Here is a 25,689-nt window from a genome sequence, read left to right as displayed (position 1 = left end):
GGTTTTTTTCAACTGCAAATATACTTGAGAAAATCCTCCCTCCGCCCCTTGCATCCCCGCAGCCGTTGAGTATTTTGACACGGGTGTAAAAGCTGCTGTGTTTGAATTTAGAAATTGGCCAGTGGGATGAGAATGTGCAGCTGTGGAAGGCGCGAGTGCTCCGGCTTCGTCACTGCTCCTCTTGGGCCCACCTATTTCTGTGAGGCTTGTGGGAGCTTAAGGGGATAAAAATGGCCAAGGTAATTAGGAGATCTGGCGGAAATCAGCCGGTCGGGCTCAGAAATTATTGGAGGTGAGAGGGCAGTAGACAAGCAGACATAATCAGATGTGATGGAACTTATTTCCATAGAAAATAAAGCAACAAAAAAATTATTCTATTTATTTTAAATATTTATTTTAGTCCAAGACCTCAGCTGCAGTGGCTGGGTGTAGAAGTCACCTAAATCATCCAAGGGTGTGCAATCTAGAGAGGCAACCAGCCAGGGAGAGTGGAATTCCACACCACTGAAGTGCTTCACCTGCCGCGAAGACTACTTGCTTTATATGGAAAGTTGATTATTTGCGGGTAAAATAGAAGGTAGCTTTTTTTTTTTCCCTTCTGGGATTCTTATAACACGGCATCCCAGTGGACTCTGAGGAGTATTTAACTTATTGGGAAGGGTAGCCAAATTCTCTCCCATCTAAATACAGCATCTGCAGCAGTGTGGAATGTGTGTTGTACAGCTGTGAATGTTCCAGGCATTCAGCGTGTCTCCTTTTTCACACAATAGCTTCTATTTATGGGTTTTTATCAAGTTGGGCTCATGCATTCAACATATCTTTGTGTGTTTTTCTTTGTTTTTCTTTTCTTTTTTTCTTTTCTTTTTTTTTTTTTTTGCTTTTGTTTTTTAAGGTTTGTAGAAACTCCGAGCCACTTCTCCTGGAAGGAGAGTTACTACCGATCAGCCATGTCCCAGAGCTCACAGCCCAGGGAATTCCTCAGCCCAGAGGTGCTCCAGCATATCTGGGACTTCCTGGAACAGTAAGTAGTCCTTGCGTGGAGCCTGTGGAAGAAGGCACTTTGAGATAGGACACCTCTGTAGTTAGGTTGCTCAGGGGACTGATGCTGGGGGTTTTGGAGTCTTCTGTACCTGTTGATTAGAATATGCGGGTATGAGTCTGTGATGACTGACAGCTCGTGAGCTCTCAAGAGGTTCTTCATCCAGGCTATAGGGAACAGATGCAGACATGACCAGTGACACTGACTATCTTCAAGAGCTTTGGTTGCTGAGCTGACTGCTTTCCAGCACATGGTCACTCATGGCATTTTCCCCTAAGGAAATGGGGTCATTACTCTGTCCAGGCTGCATGTTTTCCTCCTTTGCTGATGCCAGCGAGGGAGAGGAGGTGGAAACAGTGTGGAGATTGCTCTGTCAGGTCCATTCAAGGAAAAAAACCTGACTCTGTTCCCATTCCTGACTTGCCATGACTGATGCTGGGACAGTTACTGCTATAAATCTTCCATGAATTCTGTCTTTGTGATTGAACTCCTGTGCTCTTACCTCATTTTTCTGGTCAGGCAAGTGAAATGTCCCTCCAGGCCCTGTCCTGTTCAGGGGCTGCTGTCAGCATAGCAGGTGATGAGGTAGTTGTTCACTAGTAATTACTTACTTTGTCCTGAGACTGGTTCGTGGTCATGCCTAAATCCTGGGTGACACCCTAGCATGTGGCGGGAGGAGGAAAACAAAACTTGGCCAGTTTTAACCACATTACTCTGTTCTTTTCAGGCCAATATGCTCTGTTCAGCCCATCGATCTGAACTTCATCGATGGCCCATCTGAAAATGGCCCTACAAACAAAATAGAGATTAGCATGGACTGCGTCCGGGTGCAGGACACGGAACTCAATGACCCAATGTGGGTGAGTAGTGAGAAGAACTTCGTTAATCTTTGGGGACAGTGAGGAGTTTTTGCACGAGCTATTCTTGCTGCATTGCCCCGGGGCCATCTTCCCGCTCTTGGTGGAAGAGCTGTGGCCGCTGCCTCTGACCGAGGAAGTTCCTTCTTGCTTTGCCTGTTATGTCCCACTCACAGAAGCCAGTTGAGAGCATGGCTCTGCCAAGTGACTCTGGTGGTGGTGAATGGTGGTGTACATGTGGCTAAACCGAATGGCGTGCGACTCATGGAAAGGCATCGCTCCTCTGTGCCTCCCTGGGGCTACAAGGGAGAGCAGGCTGACTCTTTACCTGCTCCTCCTCTCCTGCTGCAGCAATGGCAGGAGAGAGGGATGAGGCAGCTAAACAGGCAGAAGAACTGAGGAGTCTCTTGCACTGTTCTGGCTGCTCAACATAGTTGGTGTTCTGGGCACAGTTGTAACTTTGATGACCAAGGGCTGGGGCTTAAGGATGTTCTTCACTGGATTTTCTCTTCTTGAAGGTCAGATATGAATGAAAACTTGGTTTCAAACCATGGTTGGTTTTTGGTTATTTTTCCTCCTCTCCTAGGTAGGAAAAGCCAGAGAGTGTTTGTAACAAGTCTTGGTCATGGGTGTCTCACCAGTGTGGCTCAAGACTGGAATGCAGATGAGGCACTGGTGGTTGCTGGTTCATTGCCTTTGGCACAAACTGACCAGCTCTTTCTTAGCATTAGCTCTAGTGAAGAAGCCGGGTACCATTCTTGCAGGCTGGAGCAGGAGGTATTTCAGGAGTTTGAGCTGTTCATGTCCTGTCTCTGTTCTTCCTGGGTTTTGTATACTTTGGAGTAAAATGGTGTGAAATTCGTGTTGGTATCAGTAAATCTTCTTGTTACTCTGTGTTTCCATCCTGAGAAACCGTGTCAGTTAATTCCTTGGCTAATCAGCCACCATTTTTAATGTGCTCAACCAAAGCGTGTTGGCAGTCTGCATCCTGGCAGTGTTTGTAGCCTGGAGGATTGCATCTGCAAGGAAAGAGCTCCCAGGCCACGCTGATTGCAGTCCCTGGTGCCAGAAGGTTTGACCAGCTCTGGTTCCTCTGAGCTGTCTGCAGAGCACCGTGGTAGCCGACAGACTCACTTGAGGCCCTTGTTCAGAGTCTCCCTCTCCCGTCTGTGGTGCACTGAAGAATCAGTGGAAAATCCCTTCCTCTTGTCCTCTCTGACCACTGCTGAAGTGAGCACTGGGGCTAGGAGAGAAGGGCAGGCAGATTTGCTGTGCAGTTACTTCTTGCTTATGATGGGCTTGATCTCAGCCTTGCAGGAGGCATTTCTGAAGAATCTGAGCTGCACATTGACTTCTTTAAGAAGTGTTTTTCATACATATGACAAGCTTGAAGGGGCAGCAGGGAAATTCCATCCCATCCTCGCCCTTACTGTAAGGCAGTGGCTCAGAGTACGTTAATGTATGTACATTAATAAATGTTCCAGTTTGTCTTCAGTGGAAGACAGCACCTTCGCTCAGTTGAGTGCTGCACAAAAGCCTTTACAAAGCAAAATATGCATCGCAAACCTGTGCAAACAGCCCATCTTTTAAAAGGAGGAAAGCTCTTTTTACTCCCCTTACCACCACCACCACCTCCCTATAAATTTGCAAACATCCCTGACAGGTGACAACTCCCCCTTGCAGAGAAGTCCATGTTTGCTTTGCTGTTTCTGGGGCTCCCAGCCGCTGCAGCTTGCATTGGCAGAGAATGTGTAGCCTGGGGCAAGGTGTTTGCTGTTTGTCGGCTTTAATCTGAAATACCTTACAACCCTCTTCCCCTCCAGCTTCTCTTTTCCTTTGGATAGCTTCAGGGCAAAAGCTCCCCTTGCACCTGTCTCTCCTGTAACCTCAGCCATGTCACTTCCAGACACGAGGTGCCGCACGCAGCTGATTTCAGCACAGAGTTGAAGAGGGCAGATAAACACAAAGGAATGCAGCAGTAACAGAGGGGCCCTGGGAGATGAACAGCGAGATCAAGGCAGAGTGCTTTTTATTATTAGATTTGTCTTAGAAAAGCTGGCCTTGCTCTTTTCCTCCAAAATGTACCACCATGTGAGATTTAAATAGGTGTAAAGCAATTAAGACTGGTTTATTTAAAGCAATTGTCCTTCTGTGGACTTTAAGGCAATTCCAATCAGCCTTTAAAATAAGCTCTGCAACTTAGGGCTGAGAAGTGAAACTTTCAGCCTTAAAAGATGTCCATCCTTGATCCCGAGTGTTGTGTTGGTGAGAGCTGTGATTTTTTTTTTAATTTCTTTTTTAATTACTACTTAATTTTCTGGGGATACAGTTGCTTGTTCACAACGGAGCTGGCAGTGGAGAAGGAGCTACAGTGTTCAGAGAAACATGGATGGGATGGAAAATGAGTCTGAGTCCTGCCCTGCTGAACACCCATCAGTTGTGATCATTGCCTTAAAAATGTAACTGCCTGGGGAGAGCGCTGGAGGAGAAGGTTGGGTGACAAAGAAACCCCTCTCCTCTGAGCTACAGATCTATTTCTTGCTGAGTCAAGACCTTGCAGTTCTCACACTCTTGTTTTTAAGGAAGAAATATTCTTCCTGTGTCCCGTGTAAGAAAGGGGTAAGAGAAACTGGTGATTGGCACTACCTCGGGATGAAAAGAGCTGGAGGGGACAGGAAGAGGGTTTGTGGGTCTGGTGTAACATTAGACAGTCAGCAGCCTTCCCCAGTTGTGTGCCTTGTGACCGGCTCTTTCACAATGTCCTGGGTGGCCCGTCTGCGAGGCTGCCGGCTGTGCCCCTTCCTCTCCCATGGCGTTAACCACAGACAGGCTGGGAAATCCCAGCAGAGATCTGCCTTTTTCCATAGCTGGAGCGAGGGGCTGGTGGTCCCTGTGGGTGCGTTTAGTCTCTGCCATGGCCCTGGTGCAGGAAGGAGCTGCGGATGGCCAGGAAGGTAAGATGAATGTGTCTCCTTGTGGGCCACCTGCCATTTGTTAGGCTTCACCAAAGGTGGTGGTCCACAGCCTCTTCCCTGACCAAGGATGTAGCCAGCAACTGTGGGGTCTTTGGTGGGGTGGAGGAATGCTGGTCTTGAAGGCTGTCTCCTGCAGTGCTAAAAACCAGGTGATGTTATATGATTTTTATTTTGCTTTCTTTTTTTCTGACTGATTAAATGCCCTGGAGCCATGGGGAGGAGGGGTCTGGGGACCTCTCTCTAGGAACAAGTGTGTGGCAGTGCAATAACCCCTGCATTGCCCTGGAGACCTCACAGTGTGCTCTCAGCCTGCTGTACCAGGTGTAAAATTGCTTTCCTTCACCACCCCTCAGAAGTCCTTTAAACTGCTTACCGGTGCTAAGAGATACTAGTCTGGACCCAAACAAAGCTGCTTTAGGCGAAGGACTTTAGCAGGCAGCATCCTGATAAAAGTGTTATTGGAGGACCTTGCAGAGACTGGAAGTCACTGGATCTCCTGCCACCACCCCAGCAGCGTGTCCAGGGCTCTGGGGACCTCACCGGTGGAAGCAGGAGTGCTGTCCTGAGTGATGGAGCAGCTCGTCCCCCTCCCCCTGTACATACCTTCCTTTCATGCCCCTGAGCGAGCCGAGCCGTCCTCCCGCAGCCCCTTGCCTAACCAGTTCAGTGGAATGCCTTTCCCCAGATAGTCACTGTGGTCAGAGTTTTCTTAACCTGGATCTGTCCCTCCCCACAAAAGGGAGAGAGAATTCCTTGCCTTTTATTTTATTTGTCCTTCCTCATCTTCTGCAAATCATTGTGGGGATTTGCTGTGTGTGGCTGGGTTAGGCACCGCTGAGCTCCCCGTGGGGTGGGTTTCTGCCCTGGAGATGGTGGTGTGGATGCTTCAGACAGAGCTGTGTCCTTTTGGGTTTAGGTCCTCAGCTTCATGGACTGTGGGTGTCCCAAACCTGGTGGCTACAGAAATTTTGGAGGTGCAACATGTGTTTCATAGTTTTAAAAGTGACAGCTTCAGCTCTGTAACTTGGTTGTTTTCCTCTATATAGAGAGGTGGAAGAAAAAGTAGGCTGTAGGAGAAACTGAATGTAGGACATGAAGGTGGTGAGGCACTTGGCCTCAGTCCTTGCGCCAATGACACATCTCAGAATTGGTATTTGATGCTTTCCGACGGGAACAAGAAACCTTTCCTGCTGTAGGCTCATGGAGGAGCCATCCCAGCCACCTTGGGCAGGGTACCTTCCCATGCCACAGACAACAAGCTGGAGAAGAGTGGGGTAGCCCCCGCACAGCTATCCTGGCCCAAGGTGGTCAGGGTAGCTGGAAGATCACTTCTGTGTGCTCTCAGCATTAGCACTATGTAAATCAGTTCAGTAATTTATATTTGGTGGCCATGCACTGAATTTGTGGGTCCCTAGGAGCCTATCACCTGTGCAAGCTGGAGGCTGTGGTCAGGATCAAGTGAGCAAAAATATGATGGACAGACATAAAAAAACCCCCTCAACCCATTGTCCAGAAGGGAAGCCTGTTGCATCCTATCCAGTGCTTTTAATATTAAAATACAGGCTCTGATCTCTGTTAAATTTCAATTGCTTGATTAAGAGTGTTCTGCTGGGTCAGGAGAAGACCACTCTACTTGCTGCAAGGTAAGGGCTGAGGAAGCAGATGAAAGCTGGCTAAGGGCTGATGGGACTGCAGGACGGGGAGGACGTCCCTGTGTACCAACAACAGGGCAGGGAGCTGGTGTGGCTGAGCGGTACAAGCAGAGTGTCTCGGTGCAGGGGCTGACTAACGTGTGGTGTGTGCTTCCCAAGGCTCTGGCAGATGCTGCAGCCCTGCATTTTGTTGGGAAATGGTTTTGCACCTGGAGGATAAGGCAGATTTGATAAGTAGATGCATCTAAAGTGGGTTGTGTGGCCGCCTGTTTCCATGCCTAAGTATTCCCAGATTGACCATAGAAAGGAAGGAAGGACTTTATACAGCACAGGGATGTGATCAAAGCCTTTGTTACTGTCTGGTTTGTGCTTGAGAGAGTTTGAGGCTTGCCAAGTTTCTCTTCTTTGTGGGTATTTGTTTGTTCCATAGCTGTGCAAAGAAAGTTGAGATTATGCGAAGGCATTTCCATAATGAGCAAATGCATTATTCTGTTGGAAGTTTCCCTCCAGCACATCTCTTGTTTGCAGTCGAACTCATAAGCCCTGCTAATTTAGGCTTGGCTTTGTAATCCTGCTGAATGTTTAATCTTCTGCAGTGTAGGTCCCTCCAAATAATCTAATCATCCCATTTAGGGCTGCAGATCCAAATCCAGAAATGATCAATTCTTTCAAATAAAGGATGCATGTAGAGAATGCATTTGTACGTTCCGTTTGGCCAAAGCCTGAAGACTTCTCTCATTCTGTGTGTAGTAGGGCTGTAAAGACAAATTTATGTTTCTTTAAAATAATTTTTTCATAAATCCCTTTCCTGTGCTGTTTTGCCCAGATTCTGGCTGCAGACCAGGCCTGGCTGCATTTCTTTTTGTAGGAATAGAGCCGGTTGAGTATCATTACACCAAGCATTTTATTTTTAATGCCACTTCCCTGAATTCTCAATGGTATTGAAGAAAACCAATGGGCAATCTGTCTGCTGTGCTATAGATCAAGCATATGGAAGCATATTTAAAATTTTTTAAAAATATTTCTGTCCTTTTAGTATCTTGCTTTACATTCATCTTAGGAGGGAATAAACTAATTTTAAGCTGAAAAGCACAAACTTACTGGAAGAGAGCCCTGTGTGATGGAGTGGAGCCCTGTGTGATGGAGTGTTTAGCGTTTCTTCTGGCCTGACTCTTCTGGAGGCTGGGCTTTAAATCCCTGGCTCCTATTGCTACGAGCTGTTGAGGTGGAAGAGTGTTGCAATTGTGAGTCCTGTCATCTGCCTACATGCAAGTACCTCCAAACAAAAGAAGCAGTTGCTTCAGAAAACATCTTCCCCAAGCAGCTAGGCCTGCCTCCAAAGGTTTCCATGGTGCTGCACGTGCTCCTTGCTTAAGTATGGAGCAATAATGTGTTAACGCTTATTTTGTATCTTGAAAAGGTCTGCACAAACACTTAATTAAAAGGCATCTTGATCTTGGCGCAACAGACCATAGGCACTTTTGCTTCCAGTGCAAGCTTAAGGTTTATGTTGTCTTGCTGGGAACTTCACTGTGTGGATACCCTTTGCTTTTTTTTTTTGCCTTTTTTTTTTTCCCCCTCTCCCCTTTATTTCTTAAACTATTAACATACTTTGCGTATTATTTGTTGGAAACACTTTGATTGGGTTAGAGCCCATAAGCAGTAAACCCCTTGGGAAGGTGGCATTTCAGCTAACCACGAAGCACAGTTTGAACACCAACGGAAGTGGAGTGGTCATCCCCAAAGTTCACATTTCTCTGGACTTTTTTATCTTTAAACCGAATCGGTGGCAGGAGGGAAATGAGGCCCTTCTCTCTTGTTGGCTGGAAGTAGGGTGATGAATTGAGCTGTCCACATCCAGTCAAAAGAAAACCTTGCCGTGCTTTGCGGTACCCCCCCTCTGTGGGGTGGGTAGAGAGCACCTCACCGTCCTCTTGCAAGCTGCAGTGCCGGCTGTGCCTGGGAGGGGTGGCCAGGCTCATGGGATGCTCCTTTCAGGCTAAGACAAACCTGGAGCACAGTCCTGGGAGTGCACCGCTCTCCTTCCTTGTCCGACAGGGCCACAGTGTCTGCGCCGCAGCAAGCTGTGGGGTGTAGCTTTTGTTTTTAAAGTCTTCTCTTGCATTAATTCAGATTCTTGCTTTGAAGAAAGTCTTATGCATCCAAAGTCTCGCTATATATGTTGCTTTGTGGTTCTGCAGATCCTGCCCACAGTCTTGTTAAAATATTGGAGGAAAAAATAATGGTTATTATGAGGACGGTTTTGGACTTGATAATGTTTTCCTCTAAATGTCTCTACCATCTGCTTTCCACCTCACTGTCACTGATTTGATAGCATTTAAATTAATAAGGGAGTGAATCGTCAGGCAGTCACAGAAAATTAAATCAGTATCTGTGAAGCATAGATTAAGGAGTGGTTTGTGGCCTGGGTTAGTTCGCTCACTGCTGAAGAAACCCTTTGCTAATCAGCAACTGAATTTGCAGAGATTAATGAATGATCAAAGGAGTCTTCAGTAATGAGTGTAACTGTTGGCTCTAAAAACATGGATTTGTATCTCCAGCCTGCTTAAACATAAGGAAATGGTACCCTGAAGCACTCTTCTTCCTCTCTGAGGGCATGGGTGGGTATGGTGGACCTCATGGTGATGTCTGGACTGGATTAAAATTAAAGTGATCAATCTTCTGCAGAAGGTCTCTGGCCAAATAAGTGAACCCTGTGGCTGTTGCCATACCGGTCGTGGATGTGGCACGTGAGAGCAGGCAGAGAGCACCCAGACTAAGACCAGCACTGAGAAATTCAATGTTCCTGCATAGGAAACAAGCAACAAACAGACTCGCCATCTGCCTCGGGGAGGCCAAACGCACCAGGGCAATATAGGAAAACAGCAATGCACTCGCATGGGAAGTGTGAATGGTGATAGGTTGCAGGGTCGGGGTTTAACCAGAAGTTTGGGAGACAGTTCTTGAATTATTGTAAACTGATTTTTTTTTTTAAATGTTGGATTATTTTACAAGGGCTTTAGTGGGAGGCAGTTGGTGGCATAGCAGAGGGTGGCTGGAAAGAGCTGCTGTGATTGTGCATTTATGAACAGTTGTATGTTTCCTAAGAGCAATCTGTAGTTTATACAAGATAAGGGAAAAACAACACTTTCCCCTCAGCTGCTTGTGCAAGAACAAACCTGGCTGTCAACAGTTGCTCCTCTCTTATAATTAAAAACAAAGGCTCTCTAATCTGTCACTATCTCCTGCTTTTCCCTTTCCCTGGCCAGAGCCCTCTGTCTCGTACCAGGATGTAGGTTTGTGCCGTCCCACCAGCTGGAGGGATGGGACTGTTCATGCTGCTCAGGAGCAATTCTCATGAATTTTCTTGTGTAAGTTTTTTTTTTTCTGTCTTTTGCAAAATATTTCACAGCTGTGGTGGGGGAAGGTCAAGCATGCAGTGTTGAGCATCCAAAGGTCTTCATCAGGCAAAAATGCAATTTGAATATTGAAGGCTGTTACTTCAACAGGAGTTAGCGTTGCTGGTGGCTGAGAATTGAACCTCCAAAGTCCCTTGGTCGTGCCTCCATGGTCGACTGTCTGCTGACCTGTGGTTTTGCACTCATCAGTGCAAAAGTGTCAGCTCAAGAGTCTGCTGGCCAGTGGTTTTGCAGGCTGATCAGCTGCCTTACAAAGATCTCTGTGTCCAGAGGGTTGTTTCCTTTTATCCCTAAGCATTTTTGGTGAGAGCAACTGCTCTTTAAAGAGAGTTACTAGGGTACAAAAAAAAAAGTGGGGAAAAAATCAGATAAAAGGAGCAGCAGGAATAAACAGGCAACACTTTTTGATGATAAATCATCTGTATGCTTGGTGTCCATCCTGCATCATACCTCAGCTGTGGGAAGTGTGTCCCTGCTGGCACTGTGGAGGGAATGACCTCCCTGGATGGGGTTGGAGGGGTTCTGGTTATGCAGACAGTGGGGAAGGTGTTGGGACCTTGCATCATCTTGGCTGGAGAACTGAATCTCTCCAGAGGAGTATCTTGTTCTCTTATTAAATGGAGCTCAGCAGCCGGAGGGCAGAGTCCCCAGGGGCTGCGTGCACCCTTCCTAAACCAATATTGCACAGCGGTTGTGAAGGGAACTGGTTTTGTTTCACAACTCCCTTCCACCTTCCCTCTCCCTGCTCCCCCCACATAGTGTTATCTCCTGACATGATGCCATTAACTCTCTAATTAGCCCTAGGGGTGTTCTGGGGGAGATAACGAGGCTATAGGAGCTCAAATAAGCAGCGTGCGCAGATGTTTACCCAGGGTCGGAGGGCAGGGCTGTTGTGACAGCCGATTGCCTTGGGGAGGGCATGCTCCTTGGGGAAGGAGAAGCCGACCTGTGCCATGGGCAAAGCAGGGAGCAGGGCTCTCCTCCTGCCCTTGGTGAGTCCCTGTCTTTGCCCCACACTTTTAAAATGGGGGAAAATGCAGTTTGAAGTCCTTGGAAGGAAGGACTGATCATCAGTACTAAGCACTTGCAGCTGGGGTGTGTTTCTAGCTTGAAGATTGAATACACTTGAGTGCTTTCCAAAGGAAGTTCTGGGCATCAGACCCCTGGGTCAGTGGTGGGAAAGCCAGGAGGACACTGAATTTTTGCTTGTGACAACAGCAGAGCAGTTAACCCTGTGAGAGCCAGGGGTGCCTGTGTCTCCCCTGCATACGGGTGCGCTGCACCTCCCAAGCAGATGACTTTTTTTTTTCTTTTCTTTCGAAAGGGGAAAGCCCCTGTTTCAGTATGTGCTGGGTTTTTTTTCCCCCTCTTCCTTGTGGTTTGAGCAATGAAGACCAACTCTGCATGAGTTTCAGGAAGGGAGGGTGATTTTTATGGGTTTGGTATTTGGTTGGTTTTTTTTTTTTTGAAAGTATTTTCTTTTTGCTCTTTAACCTGGCTGCCTGCTATTGCAGTCTATCACTTCTGTCCCTCTTAAGTCTTCACTGGAAAGATTCTCAAAGCCAATTGGCAGAGGCTTGTTTTTTGAGCATTCAGCAGTTATTCAGATGTGACCAAAAAAAAAAAAAAAAAAACCCTAAACCCCACATTCTATTTTTTCCCTCCACCTTCTGTTATCTCAGTCCTAATTTGTAAACATTTCTGAGCTAAGTGAATGTCACAGTCTGTGGTGACGCAGTTGATCCAGATGCTATTTTTATGAGTGGAGAGGTCTGAGCAGATTTTTTTTTTTTCCCTTTGATCTGCAGGAAATTCTGCATGAACTAGCTAATGCGCAGGCAGGTGTGCACACACACACCCCTTCTACAAGAAATTACACAATCTCCAATTAACACTACAATTGTGGCAATGACATTTTTAATCGTCATGATTTAGCTCAATTATCTTGCATCCAGGAAGGGTTATTGAGAACTTGTGAGTGGCACCAGTGAGAGCGGCTGGGATGAACCATCTAACAGCACGGGGAAAATGCAGTCAAATGAACCTGAATCAGCAGTTTGACTTGGCCCATGCCTCATTTTAGAAACTTAGGGGTCTTGTTTGTGTATTATTTTGTTTTTCAGCATACCAGCAGGAGCCACAAAGCATTGCCAGAAGCTCTCTGGAATATCTGAGTCACATCTAGGAGGGTTGCAGCTGAAACTTTCAAATCTAGCTAGCAATTTTTTTTAGTTTCCTCAAGTATTGGAAGTAACTTGCTTTAAAGAGAGTTCCTTTCCCAAGGATGAGCTGCTTTGCTTTTTTTAAGTTCAATCCAACTCAGCATCCAAAGCGTGAAGTGCCAGGCTTTGCACGACTCCTGATGCTTTGGATTGATTTCTTTTTTTTTCTAGCTTGTTCTTTCCTGTTCAGGTTGGGGGACATGGACTGGAAGAATAGAGTTAAACCTTGTTCATCTGGCCTCAATGCGAAGTAATTTTTTAACATGTGAAAGGAGAGCCTTTGCTTGAATCTGCTTTTTTTTTTGACCAGGCTAATTGGTATAATAATGTATAATCTCTATCTTCAAAGATTGTCTTGGCATGAGTTTCGACCATCACAGTTGCAACAGGACTAATGTTGGTGTTTCCCTTGGAGACCTGTCCAAAAGGCTCCTCAGATAAATGGTAACTATCACTGTCCCATTGCTGAGAAGTGAGTGTGCAGTTTGAGGAGGTGCGAGGTGTCCCTTTGGTTTTGTGACTCGGCCATTTAAGCCTAAGCTATTTCATGGAGTCAAGTTTCCCTCTGAGACCCTCTAAGAGATGCTGCCTCACCACTATTTGAAAAGCTCCTGGAGTCTCATTCGATTCTCTCCTTTTTCAGATGCAAAATTTTCACATAAATGAGTCTCCAACAACCTTTCGCATTGTAAGGTAGAAAGGCGAGGGAGCCTTTACTCTTCCCTTGTGCCATTGGTGCCTGTATGAATAGTCAAGGCATGACACCAGCCTGCGGGACAGGGAAAAGCATCTTATGAGGGCGTTGCATTTAGGTCTAAAGCCAGTGAAATAAAGTTTGGAGCCCTGGGGTGATGAGGGGTGCGCCTGTGTCCGGGCTGCATCAGTGTTGGTGGGCACGGTGTCTGGTGCATGCTCTGTTACCTCCTGCCACCCCTGTCAGGGTGGTGGTGGCAGCCTCCTTTGTGTCACTGATTTGCAAAAAGCCACTTGTCCAGCATCCACTTCAAGGTGGCCGCACAAGCTAATGCCTCTGAAACTGTGAGCCAGGTTGGGGCTGTGTGTACAGAGGGCAGGGATTTGTGCTGACATGTCAATTTATTCATGTCATTTACACTTCTCCTCATGTTTGACATGCAGATCTCTTTGGATAAACTTCCACATATCTCTGCATAGTGCATCTGGGTGTTGCTTCACCCACAACCACCTCCAGCCACCTGTGGGGCAGAAGATAGCAGATACCCAACACAACAGTGCTGCATTAATGACTCGGAAAAGGAGGATCTTCTGAGTTTTTTAGCACAGCTAGTAAAAGAGGTTTTTGCGATGACTGCCTGAGGTTGGGAGATCTATGTATGTACCTTGTCCTCCTCTTTTCTTCGTCTCCATAGCTTTTGAACTCGTGAGCCAGTATCAAAAACCTGACAGCATTCAGGGGTCAAAATGGTCCTCTGATCACGGTATAACTTTTCCTCCCTATTAGCAGAAAAGCTACAGGTGATGTTCAGCACTGTGCAAGCTTTGCAGTGGTGCCGTGAAGTGGCCCGTTTGGCTAGCAGTGCTGTGGCTGCTCCCTGCAAACCTCGCCTGTATCTCCAGATGAGCGCTTGTGTGGCTTTTTGGCTTGTACCCATCTCGGGTGAGATCAGGTAAGCGCGTGAGGTATAGCCCCTGGTGTTAGGTGGTGCCAGGGAAGATGGAGCGGAGGGGCAGGGGCTGCGGCAGTAGTCTGTTGAGTTGTTCCTGTGAGGTAGGAAACCTGCTGTGTGCTCAGCAGGCTCTTGCTGGTAGTTCAGGAGTGTTGGAGGTGCGTGCGGCCCCAGCCTGGGCTGGGATATTTCTGTTGGTGGTAGGTAGGGCTCTCCTTGGCTGGGGAGGACTTTGTGCTCCTCCCTGCAGCCCGTTCCTGGAAGCACCTCCTCGTGTTGTGCTCAGCAAGAGGAATCAGGAAGGTGCACTGGGAACGCTTGCAACCTTTTGCTTTTGTTCCCAGCTGTGCTCGCAGGGTTAGAGCTAAATGAGACACCCACCCTGCTTCTCATGGCAAGGAGGTGTTGCTGGGTAGGGAGGGCGCTGCCATCCTCTGCTCTGTGTTTGCTCTGGTGTCGGTTCCTGCATGAAGATGGTTTTTGCACCATTTTGTTAGTGGCAGTTTTGTGAATGCTCTGCCTGTCTCCAGCCTGGAGAGAGGGTGGTGCGAGCTTGCAGTGTCTTTTAATTCTCAGATTGGCAGGAAGTCAGTGGTGGCTCCTTCTCTTGCCGTGTGCTGGAGAAGGCAGCCCAGAGAGCCGTTAGAACCTTGAGCAGCACAGCCTGCTTACTTTTATCTCCCTGTGAACCTGGAGTCCCCTCCCAGTGTGCCCAGAGAAGTTGGGGTTAAATGATGCCCAAAGGCGAGGGAGTCGGCATGGCGGGGAGCAGCAGCTCCTGGGCAGAGGCTCGGCTGCAGGGAGGCATTGAGGCCACGGGTGGGTTGCAGACCTGCCGGGGACCCCTCTCCCACTGCTGCAAAGCACCTGTGGGTCGGTCGCTCACCACCCGCGGAGGTCTGGTGTTTGCTGTGAGCGCTCGCAGTTCGTGTGGGTACGCAGCAGTTAGGCACCGGTCTGCTTCACCACAGGTCCTCAAATAAAAGTCTGCAGCGCTGTCGCTGGGCTGGGAGGGCAGGCGGCCGCTCTCTGATCTGGATGTTTGGTTTCCTCTCTTCCCCCTCCCCACCCCTTTAAAAAGGTGTTTTGTTTCCCCTTGCTCGATGGCGCTTACCCTGCGCTTTGGGAGCAGGCGAAACCAGACGGCTTTTGTTCTCGCCGTGCATCCTGCTCGCTCGGCGGGACGGCGGCGGACCCCTTCCAGCGAGGCGTTGCGGGGCGGCTGGGGTGAGCCAGCTCCGCTCCCGGAGGGCGGGTGGTGCTGGCGCAGCCCAGACCTCGCACCGCCGGCACGCTGCAGCCATCTGCGCTCGGGACACCGGGGCAGGACGGGGGATTTTGTTGGCTTGTTCAGAATAAAGTCACAGCGGGGCCGTTCGGAGCTGCCTGTCTGCTCGTTCTGTTCTCCCACAGATTGAGTCTCGGCTAAGTTTTTCTCTTATCTGTCTTTTCAAAATCTTTAGTTTGCTGTGGGCACAATGTCCAGGTGTTTTTTACTGAGCAGTACCCAACGATTTCGCTCATATAATAATTCAAAATTATGAGTCCCTCTGGGTGACTTTGGGTGCTCTTTTTCATTTTTGAACGTTTCCTGTTTTAAGTGAGATTATTTTAAGGCTTATTACTGTGGTGTGAGTGAGAAGCAATTGCAAAGGAGAAAAGAAATGTAGCTACAGTGATGTCCTGTGAACACAGGATCTGTTGGCTGTGAGTGTGGGTGAAAGCACGCAGATGACAGAGCATGTAGCTGGATTACAGCGTGTGAAACAGTGATTGCTTCTCAGAAAGCTCCTTGTGGGTTTTGTCCAAAACCTGCATGCTGCAGCCAGAGGCTCGACTGTTACTGCGTCGCTGGGCTCAAGCATTACATCTTGATCTCTTTCTGAACATTTTGGACTCTTGGTAGCAGCAAAGCCTGTGCCTGAAGAAAACCCCGGAGTCTTCTCAGAAAATAAATAAATAGGAGAAGTTTCTTGGAGCAACTCCTTTGGAGCAACTCCATGGCTGTCTCTTGAGTTCCCAAACTTTTAGAAAAGTGACAGGGAATAGTTATAGTTTCCTTTCTTTATCTCTCTTTTTCTTCCCCCCCCCCCCCCCCCCCCCCCCGTTTCCCCCCCTTTCCTTCCCTTTGCTTTTTAGAGATTGGTGATAAGGAATTCTAACTACTTAATGAGCTGGGAGAGGCCTCTCTCCATTGGAGTGGAGGACTCCAGGTGGCACTTTGACAGATTGGACAGGTAAGGCAGGAGAGCCCCACCTCCTCCTCCTTCCCTCTACTTAGGTATATAAGGGAAACTTCAATTATGCAGAGAGGCACACTCCGAGTCCTGTTATCTTCCAAGTAGCATCACATATTTTTAGGGTCTTCTAGGGGGTGGGAGGTGTTTGTCAAAATCCTGGAGCCAGAAGAAAGAACAGCAGCATTGATCAATTTGACTGCTAACATGTTGTACCTGGAAAACAATGCCCAGTCCCAGTATAGCGAGGTAAGGATTCTAGGTTTGAGCTATCGTATCTTTAACATATTTTTATTTTTAGTGAACGCGTATGATTTCTTCACCCCTGTAGTCCTGAAGTTAGGTGTGGAATATACATTTGGGTTTTTTTGAAACTTTTGCATTTTACAATAGAAAGCAGAGTTTGCTGGGCTTGATACTGGAATGAGAGTGAACTTTGAATCTTTACATTTGGGACAGCGAATTTCTTTCGGGAACCTTGACCAGCTGAACATAATTTTCTCTCAATGGAGAGGCAAGCCAAAGCAGTCAGTTACTGTGGATAATGCATACAGATTGCTGTAGCAGTCTGAACAGTATCTCTGTGGACTGTATTATAACTCATTTACTGGTCTTTTATTGCCAAAATTGCTGCTCATTGTTAAAAGTGGCTGGTATCTAGGAAATAACCAAAAATGCATTGTAAACCCTTTCTTAAGTTACTTTTTTAAAGTAAAATAATATGCAAACAAAGGTTCTCCGCTGCAAACGTTGCATTAGTGTTCACACCAATAAGTCTCTTGGTGCTGTTAAAAAAGGTATTAACATGACTTACAGCAGCAGCAAGATTTTTTTTATGAGGTATTTATCTAAACATATTATATGAGGATGAATGCGCGTACAATGGATGCATTTTACTTTCTACAGCCCTTTGCACCACATGGGTGCGAGTGGAACGCAAACTTCAGATGCAGCTTTTATTTTTTATTTTTTTTTAAAATTTAATTGCTTTTAACCAACTGGGTCAATGCTTTGTAAGGTGGAAGTAGAGAGAATTGCCACATGCTGTGCAAATCTTTGAGGAAGTTACCTGGGGTTGAGGGAGATCTAACGACAATATTGGTTTACATTCCAGCGGAGACAGCAGCTGTGTTGACACTCATCAGAATGGCAACACAGCAAAAGCTCTGTGTGTGCGAGTGTGCGCGCGTGTGTGTATTCCTGGTGAAAATGCTTCAAGTGGAGGGGCATGGGGTACGAGACCTGAAGCAGACAGAAGCTCAGCCACTTGGAAAAGAAAACAGAATAGGAATTGCAAGGCCGGGAGCGCAGCTGGGAGATGAGATAGCTGGCGAGGAAAAGGCTTTTAAAAGTACACTTGGGGCTTGCACGCCTGGCATGGCAGGTTTGCGACTCGGGGAGAGCGAGGGGTAAACTGAAACCGGTGTGCTTGCCCTGTCCCCCCTTCCGCAGGGAGCGCGAACGCCCAGCGTGCACACAGCTCCTAGCTGCCGCTGCCACGCAAAAGACCCAAATCGGTGCCTTTTTTTTTTTTTTTTTTCTCCTTAGGTTAATTATAAACTCTTAAATGTGGAGAGAGCACTTTTCGGAGTGTTTGCTTGGCATTATTTGTCTGCTGCTATCTGATCAACTTTCACTGAATAGCAGCGGTGGGGCTGTGGAGTCCCTATGGTTGACTTACTGGGCTCATCTGTCAGAAGCAATGTGCTCAGGAGTGTTCTCGCTCCGCTTAAACGCCGCTCATCACTGTTGCTGTCAGGGGAGGTTTTTTAAAAAGGCTTTGGCTCGGATGATTTTTTTTTCTTCTCCCATCCCCCTTTCTCCTTCTTGAATTTGAACATGGTGCACTCACTTTGTTCATCCAGCAAAGTGTTGTACACTGGGGAAAGAAAACCCGATTAGCATTGACTTGGCTTTATTTCTAAGAAAGACCAGACTTTCTAACGACTTGTCTCAAGAGATGGAGACTTGTTAATGCTCAATTAAAATATATTGGTGATGATGAACCTCGCCCGTCCTAAGCTTGAAAAAAAGATGTGGGCTTTGGCATGGTCTCCTTAAAAAAAGTAAGAAGGGGGGGGGGCAAGTGGGAAAAGCTCTGTGTGGAAATAGAAGTAGCAATTTGTTGCAACTGGTGCTTGCTGGAGTTCCCATTGTGGAGCTAACTGGGTGGAAGGCAGCCACACCAAATCATGAAAAACTTGGTATATTTGGGTTTAAAAATGGACAAAAAATAAAATTGAAATAAAATTTTAAAATAGAGGGCAGTTCCCTCCCACCTGAAGCCCATTCGTTGGGGTGCTTTGCCCAGGCACCCCAGGATGCTCACGGCCCGCTTGCAGATGCCGCGCTCTGCCCTCCACACCCGCCGGTGGTGCGTCGTGCTCCACCCCGCAGCCTGGGAACCGGCCCTTGCGCAACCCCGGCGCAGGCCGCATGGTTAGGGCGGCGAGCTCGCACCATCGCCCACGGCCCTATGGCACCCATGCCCGCAAGCGCGGTGCCGAATGCCGTGGTGTAGATGAAGAGTTCCTCCCAAATGGGTAAATCTGGTTGAGAAAAGCTGGGAGAGGGGAGAAGGGTGTTGAAGTGAATCACAGCGCTGAAAAGCTGGAGGTGGAACCTGCCCCAACCACTTTTCTAGCTCAGTCTAACCCAGCATTTGATCTGGGTTGACTATAAGAACGATTAAGCTCTTTGTTGGCAGAGCGCTGGACTTGATGACCCTGGAGATCTGTTCCTGTGTGTTTATGAGTAGGAGATGTGAAAAGGAGAGAGACATTGGGGCGGTTATAATGGAGTGATGAAGTGCTGATTAACAGGAACCCTTTGGATCTCATTGTGTCTTCCTACCTCATCTCCACATCTGGAATTTTAGGTGTTGCACACAAATGGTTGGGGGGGGGGACGACGACATGCACAAAATTGGGTGTGAAGGGAGTATCTGCAAGTTTGTCCAGTCTTGTCCAACTTTCCTGAGTGCTGGGAGGGGAGGGAGGATGAGAGCGATAGAGATTCCCTCTGGGGATTCTGGATTCTTCTGCAGTTCGGCTGAGATGATGATGTAGAGTTTGGAGTGCTTGCTAAAATCAAGCTAAAGCATTGCCAAAAGAATAAACACATCGTGTTCAAACACTGATAAGAAATGTGCTGTGAGTTTTGATTATATCCTTCAGCCTTCCCAAAGATCTTCCTGCTCTTTGTGGGAGAGAGTCATATTAAAGAATCTCTTTCCGTTAAGATTTTTATCGTAGTTTGGGAGAGGAGTGGGGGAAACTGATTTTATACTAAAACGTCTTGTGCTCTGCTTTATGGCTTTTTGGTACCATTCTTTCACACTGGAAATTAAGAAAAACTGTATACAGATTGCTGCAAATATCTTTGAGGGTTAGGATACCCTGTTCAGAAGGGGGCAGTTTTAGGTTTTTTGGTTTTTTCCCCTCTTAGTTTTTTAAATAATAATTCATATACATGTGTTTGAGCTGTAGTAGCCTGGATGTGAGTCCTTCCTCTTTGCAGGAGCAGGCACATGGGTGTCTTGGGTGGCCTGGAAGGATGTCCTGAGGGAGCTGGACCTCCTTAGTGAGAGGAACATTTCTTGCACCCATCTGGAACATTGGTTCAGCAAACATTAGTTTAAGGAATCTGGGAACTGAGCTATAGCTCATCTTTGAGCACCAGTTTCATTGGTGTGCAGTGGAAGTGTGACTGGGGTTTATTATCTTTGCTGTCAGCCTGGATTTGGCTGCGAACCACTGAAGAGGACAAAGCTATGGCCCCTCTGGTGCTGCTTTCCTCAGCTTGTTTTGCCACATAGCAGTGGTCATCCCAACTGCGTTTAGCAAAGGCTTTTCCATTCTCCCACCCCTTCTCTGTGGTCCTCTGCCAAACCTGCGATGAAGGAAGCCGTCTCTGAGGGGCACTGCTTGGTCGCTGCCCAGGAGAGCGGCCCCTCTGCTCCCTTCCTCTAGTCTGGAGGTACCAGGGAGAAAGGCTCATCAGTGCAGTACCCTCTGTGTCCCATCTCTTGTCCTATGAGAAGATGAAAGCACTTGGGTAGATGCTATATGAAGTCTAATGAGTTTTTCAAGGAAGGTTTTGGCTATACCTGAGCCTCTCTCCTGGTCCTTCCTCCTCCTATTTGTGGTGATGTCTCAGGGTTCTGCTGGCTCCGAGTAGGGACACAACTCCCGATCCCCAGGAGGAAACCTCTCCCTGAGCTGTGCGCCGTACCTTTTGGAGGCCTCTGTTTATAGAAATGGTATCAACGCCTCACACGTTTGAGCACAGTCTCTCTTTAGGAGCAAGAAATAAGGAGATGCGTTGGGGGTTGTGTTCCTCGATGGTGTCCAGCTGCAATTCCAGGTACACTTCTTATGTATCCATCCTTCGTTCTTGCTGTAATTGCACTCCAGGGACTACAGTTTTTGTCATGTGACATCTTCTGTGCAGGCTTGTGAAGTATGTCTTATCCTTGGGCTGCAATGATCTGCAAGAATGTGGAGGCCCTGTGTAACCAGGTACCTTTTCCTCTGAGGGCTTTTAAAGGTGCAGTCCAATCGCAAAAGTTTAACCTGAGGTAGAAAAGCCTAAAGTTAGATATGCCTGTATCTTTTGTTTGGAGAGACAAATTGGATGCTGCTGCCTTGTTTGGATCTGCCGATGAAGAGATTGAAGCAGTCTAGGGAGATGGGCAGTGGGAAGGTGAGACCTGCCTCTTGCTGTGTGCTCCCATCTCCCTCCCGGCTGAAACAAGAGGGACCACTCTGGGGGGAAACGCAGGGAAGGGCAAGAGTCGAGTGTGTTTCTAACAAGGGTCCAACCACTCAGTAGAGCAGGTTTGTCGTGCCATGGATGCTCTTCTGTTGTTTCATAATAGGGTACTGAAAAATTTTGGTGATATCTGTCTTGACGGTAGAGGTAATGTGACCCCCGCGTTGAGCAGTGAGTCGGGGATGTCACCTGGAGGAAATCCTCTCCTTCCTTTAGATGGAGGGACTGGACCTCAGCAGTCTAAGGCTGCGGGCGTAGTCCAGAAATAAGTAATTGTAACCTGCATGTGGGTGGAAAGAATAAATGAGTGTGTCCTTTAATAGGCAAAAAAGAAACCTGATGACGTTCTGTCAGTCTGCACAGCTTTAACTTCTCGGTGTGCAGCGTGCAGTACTTCTGCAGAAATCAGGATAGTTTAGCTTTGTGTAAAGTGTCATTATTGTTCAGTATCGCACATGTTTTGCAGTTTGCACAGTAATGGGATATGTTAGACATCAGATTAGAAATTGTATCTCCATTTTACAGTGTTCTGTGCTCAAAACAAGAGTTAATAAGCAGTATGATATTAGGGACAGGGGATCTTAGTTGCTGGAAAATTGTTACCTTGCTTCATTTGGCAAGAAACTAATAGTAGATATTTTTTAGAATGAAAAGGCTTTCACTGTGAGAGATGGAAAAGAGCTGCTGTTGCAATGCGGTGAGGTTGTTTTACATATTGAACCGGTTGTTGGAACTGATGATCCATTTTTGTTTGCTGTAAGTTGGTCTCAATAGAGACAGGATGGAATTATCCATATACTTTCTGTTTAGGATTATTCCTTGGGGAATACAAGAACTGTTGTTTTGACTGGTTATTTTTACCAGTCCGATGGTTTAAATTTTCCACAATGACACTAACACCTGAATTCTCTGATTTCTTCTGACACAAGCCCAGTTATGTTATTGCCTGGCTCCCTCAGGAGCTGTTTTTCTTTCTTTTTACTTTGTCTATTTTAATAACGAAGTAACGGTTTTAAGTCAAGTGAAAATGCTTTTCTTTTCTCCTTGTCCCTGAGAGCAGAGAAACAACAGAAGGAAGCTTTGTCTGCCTTGGGTGGGTTTCAGCCCGTCTGGTGGTGACCTTTTGGGTTGTCTCTGCCAAGTTATGCCTAGCGGAAGGGTTTATTTCCAATCGTGGCTCTGTTTTCAGAGGGACAGAGACTTCACTAGTTCCATGAGGAAGACATGGCATCTGCAACAGGAAAGCTGTGGATGTGGGATGTGAGAAGGTGTAAACCATGTGCTTTGTGCCTTTTTTTTTTTTTTTTTCCCCTCTCTGGGAGATGTTGGCTATAACTAGTGGAGAAACTGCTTATTTCATTATTGTGAAGGGCTGAATAAAAGCGGGTGTTGCCTGGCTCAAGGCAAATTTTAAATTCTATTTACAAAATGTTCCCACTGGAAAAAAAAAAAAAGTAATCTGGAAATGCTTCAGAAAGGAGCTCTTGCACCGATGGATTTGCACTAGACACTGTTAAGCCCTGTTATTTTTCTGGCACTGCCTCCAACGCCTCTTGAGAATGTGCAGAGTAGGCAATAAAATGAATGCAACTCTTTTAAAGTGAGGTTGCATAAATCATCAGAAAGGAGAGGAGCTTCTCATACCAGCAGCAACACTCCACTCCATCCTCTCCAGCAGCGAAGTGAGCTCAAGCTCTTTGTTTGTGCCACTTGGCCTGGATTAATGTCAAGTCACTTTTGGTATGAAGTGGAATTAAGAGGAAAATAATTTCTCTCCAAGAGCGTTGAGGCTCAACGTTTTTTCCACTTGCACACGTTTTCTATGTTCTCTGCTGTCTAGGTGCCACGATTGCCTCGCAGTCCCTTGAGAACTAAGCAAGGCCATGATCTTTAGAGTGATACGTGAGCTCAGCAATGGTTAGGCATGTGGGTGGGTCTCTCCAAGTGAATAACCTTGCTGTTCTTCAAAAACTTCCTGTTTTGTTTTGGTTTCTTCGGTTATATTAAATAATTTCTGAGAAATCTTCCAGTTTTTAGTCTCCCAAATGGAGCTTCCCATCAGAGCTTTGCTGTGCTGGGAGAAGATGCTGTACTGTCAGAGGGCTTAGACACCTGCTTTCCAGTCGGGGCAAACCAGGGGATAAAGCCTTAGCAGGGCGGCCCAGGACAGACAGAGTTTGCAGGTTGTGATTCGGCCGTGAGCTATTGAGAAGGAAGTGTAATGAAATGTAGGGGCGAACCTATTTCTTATAAACAGACTGGCTCCTGGGGGAGAGTCCCAACTCTTTTCTAATGAAGAGCCTGTGAGAGGCTTTCCAGGTTTAGTTTAGCTGCTTGCAATTACCTTGAGCAAGAAGCAAACAGAGCAAGATGAGATATAAGACAATTGGGGTTTTATTTCTATAAGGCTTCTAATATAAGGAGCAAAATCTGTAAGAAATGACTGTACAGGAAGTGTCAGATAAGATACGTGAAAGCTTTAGTTCCCTGGTGTTGACAAAGAAAACTTGAATCCTCTTTGGGAACTCGAATCTAAACTTGATGAATTTGTAAGAAATTGCCGACAGTTGTTATGAGCTCCATGCACAAGCAAGCAACAAAAACATGGGATTTTTTTTTTTAAATTTATACCAGGTTTGAATGATTTGGGAGTTGATCCAAGAACATTCAATGATATCTTGTATTTTTGTAAATCCCCTGCCGCTGCTGTTTCCCCTGGAGTCTTAATGGTACAACTAAAGGAGCAGTGTTTGAACCAGGATGTGTGTGCTGGTATCTAGAATAGATGGCTCGAGGTGTGATGTATTTCTGGGCTTGTGCTCAGTCGTCCGCTCTGTTTGGAAGTGGACCCAAGTGGCAAGGCTGAGCATGCTTGAAAACTAATGCATCGATTGGAGCCCAGCAGCCTCTTGGGATGGATTCCAGAGTTTGGATCCGGATTAAACTTCCCCCCAAGGACTTTGGGAAGTGGTATACAAGGGGACCTGGTGAAATTTGAGATGAGTCCAACTTCCTCAAGATGGCAAGAAGATGAATGTTTTTACCAAGGGCAAGAGAGTGGGAGGAAACGCCCAGTTTAGGGAGGGAAGGGGAAATATTTTATGGTGGGGTAGTGTCTGGGAATGAAAGGGATGGATTGTGTCTCAGCAGATATGAATCTTTCAGTTTTAATCCACATCTAGGAAGTAAATACAAAGAATCTTACCGACTTCTGGGAATGGGGAGAGGGGAGGAGGTGCAGCGCCGGGCTTTTCGGCTGCGCTGCTGAGGCAGACGTCGCTGTGCTGCAGAGCTGCCGTCCAGCTGCGTAAGGGATCTGAAGCGCAGGGCTGGTGCCGAGCTGAACAGAACAATAGGAATAGGTGGATGCGCTCTCTCAGCCTGTAGCTTTACAGGACTTAAGCATGCTGCCAACACAAATGTCAAGTCAGCAAGTGGATCTCTCTGCTGCTTGGGAAATGACTTAAAGTATTTAATTATTTTGCTTGGGTGTCTTTTTTTTAAGTAATGTCGTGACGTCTTTGTGCATCACAAAATACTTTTTGGGGGTGTGATTGCTCAAAGAAAAGAATAAAATTCTAATTGCTCTGTAAAACTTGGATTCTGCAGACTTAAGTTGTATCTCTGAATTCCTCAATAGCCTCTGCAAGCCTTTACTGTGATTTCTCACTGCTGCAGTTTTACTCTGCATTTTATCCGTAGCATAAGAACTGACTCCCTCAGGAGCGCTGGTGGTGACTGAAAAGAACTAAATAGATGAGTGAATTTCCCTCCGCTCTTTCAGCAGCAGATAAGTGTGCAAGAAGTCCTTAAAAAGGAAATTAGAACACTCACTGGCTAGGCGTCATCTAATATTTTGAAACAGGAAACTACTGCTTGAATACTAAAGCGAGAAAGCTGTTGAGACGAGCCTTTGTCAGCCCACTGCGCTGTGTGTCCGAAAGGAACTGTAAATGTAGGGGGTTTAATGCGGTGTTGGTTGGAAATGAGCAGTTATGTTTTTACTCAAAAAAAATCTGGAAGAACACCTTTCTGTCTTTTGGCTATCAAAATCACATGCAGGCAGGGTAACTGTGGGGGGAAATTGCTAGAAATTCCTTGCAGTTAGCTTAGCTAACTTGCTTATTGCAAGAAGCAACCACGAAAATTATGGAAAGTCTGTTTGAGCTGAAAATGTCCCTGTCTCTCTGTTAATGTGAGCGATTCCATATCGAACAATGAATCTATCGGCTTCTCAGTTTGGCTACTGAAAGGTCTGTCCAGCTGAGTACCTCAAATGTAGGTCTCCGAAGCTGTGCCTTGTATACGTGACCATGGCACCATGTGTTCCAGTGTTTGCTGAAGTCGGCAGTATTGGACAGGGAGGAAAGCGCTGAGAAGTGGGTTTGGCTGTGCTGTTAGACATTGGAGATCCCATACCAGAGAGCCCTGTGGAAATCCTGGGTGTGCAGAATACGTGATAACGTGATTTAAATGGTTGGGGAAGATATTCTTGATGGTTGTAAGGCCGATGGAGTGAAGTCACTGTGGAAGAAGCACTGCCTTTGCATGCACGTTATGTCTGTATACACGCACACACCCCCCTCAAAGACCAGCTTTTGGGCCTGGTGTACACATAGCCTGGCACCTTTGGAAAAACACCGTATAAAGCTCCTGCTCACCTCTTAGGAGTAGGCTGCAGCAGTGATGCAAAGCTGTCTTTGACGTGTACTGCAGAGGGAGGGGGGTTAGGGTGGTCTCCTGGCTTTGTGCACGCTGCTGTACTGAACTCTAACAGATCCTGGGTGCAGGCAACATCAGCTTGGTGCAGGTCAGGAGCTGCTTTAATATACAAAATAAAGTGTTGGAAGGCAAAGCCCTTTTGTTCTC

The 25,689-nt window shown here is 46.8% G+C and overlaps 1 protein-coding gene across 5 annotated transcripts in view; it reads left to right on the top strand.

The window, feature by feature from the left end:
• Window positions 1-25,689, top strand: part of TP63 (tumor protein p63) — a 106,608-nt gene that overhangs the window by 19,662 nt on the left and 61,257 nt on the right. For 3 of the 5 annotated variants that reach the window (XM_054835904.1, XM_054835903.1, XM_054835907.1), the window contains exons 1-2: window positions 710-1,021; window positions 1,767-1,899. In XM_054835904.1, the coding sequence (XP_054691879.1) occupies window positions 780-1,021; window positions 1,767-1,899 (375 nt within the window). In that variant the 5' untranslated portion in view covers window positions 710-779. Of the gene's footprint in view, window positions 1-709; window positions 1,022-1,766; window positions 1,900-4,719; window positions 4,851-25,689 lie in introns of those variants that run through there. The other 2 variants (XM_054835905.1, XM_054835906.1) reach the window with 2 other exon arrangements.

The sequence above is a fragment of the Grus americana genome, chromosome 9 (genome assembly GCF_028858705.1).
Source record: "Grus americana isolate bGruAme1 chromosome 9, bGruAme1.mat, whole genome shotgun sequence".
Lineage (NCBI taxonomy): Eukaryota > Metazoa > Chordata > Aves > Gruiformes > Gruidae > Grus > Grus americana.
The sequence above is the reverse complement of the archived record's forward strand: the minus strand, read 5'-3'. Positions and strand labels throughout refer to the sequence as shown.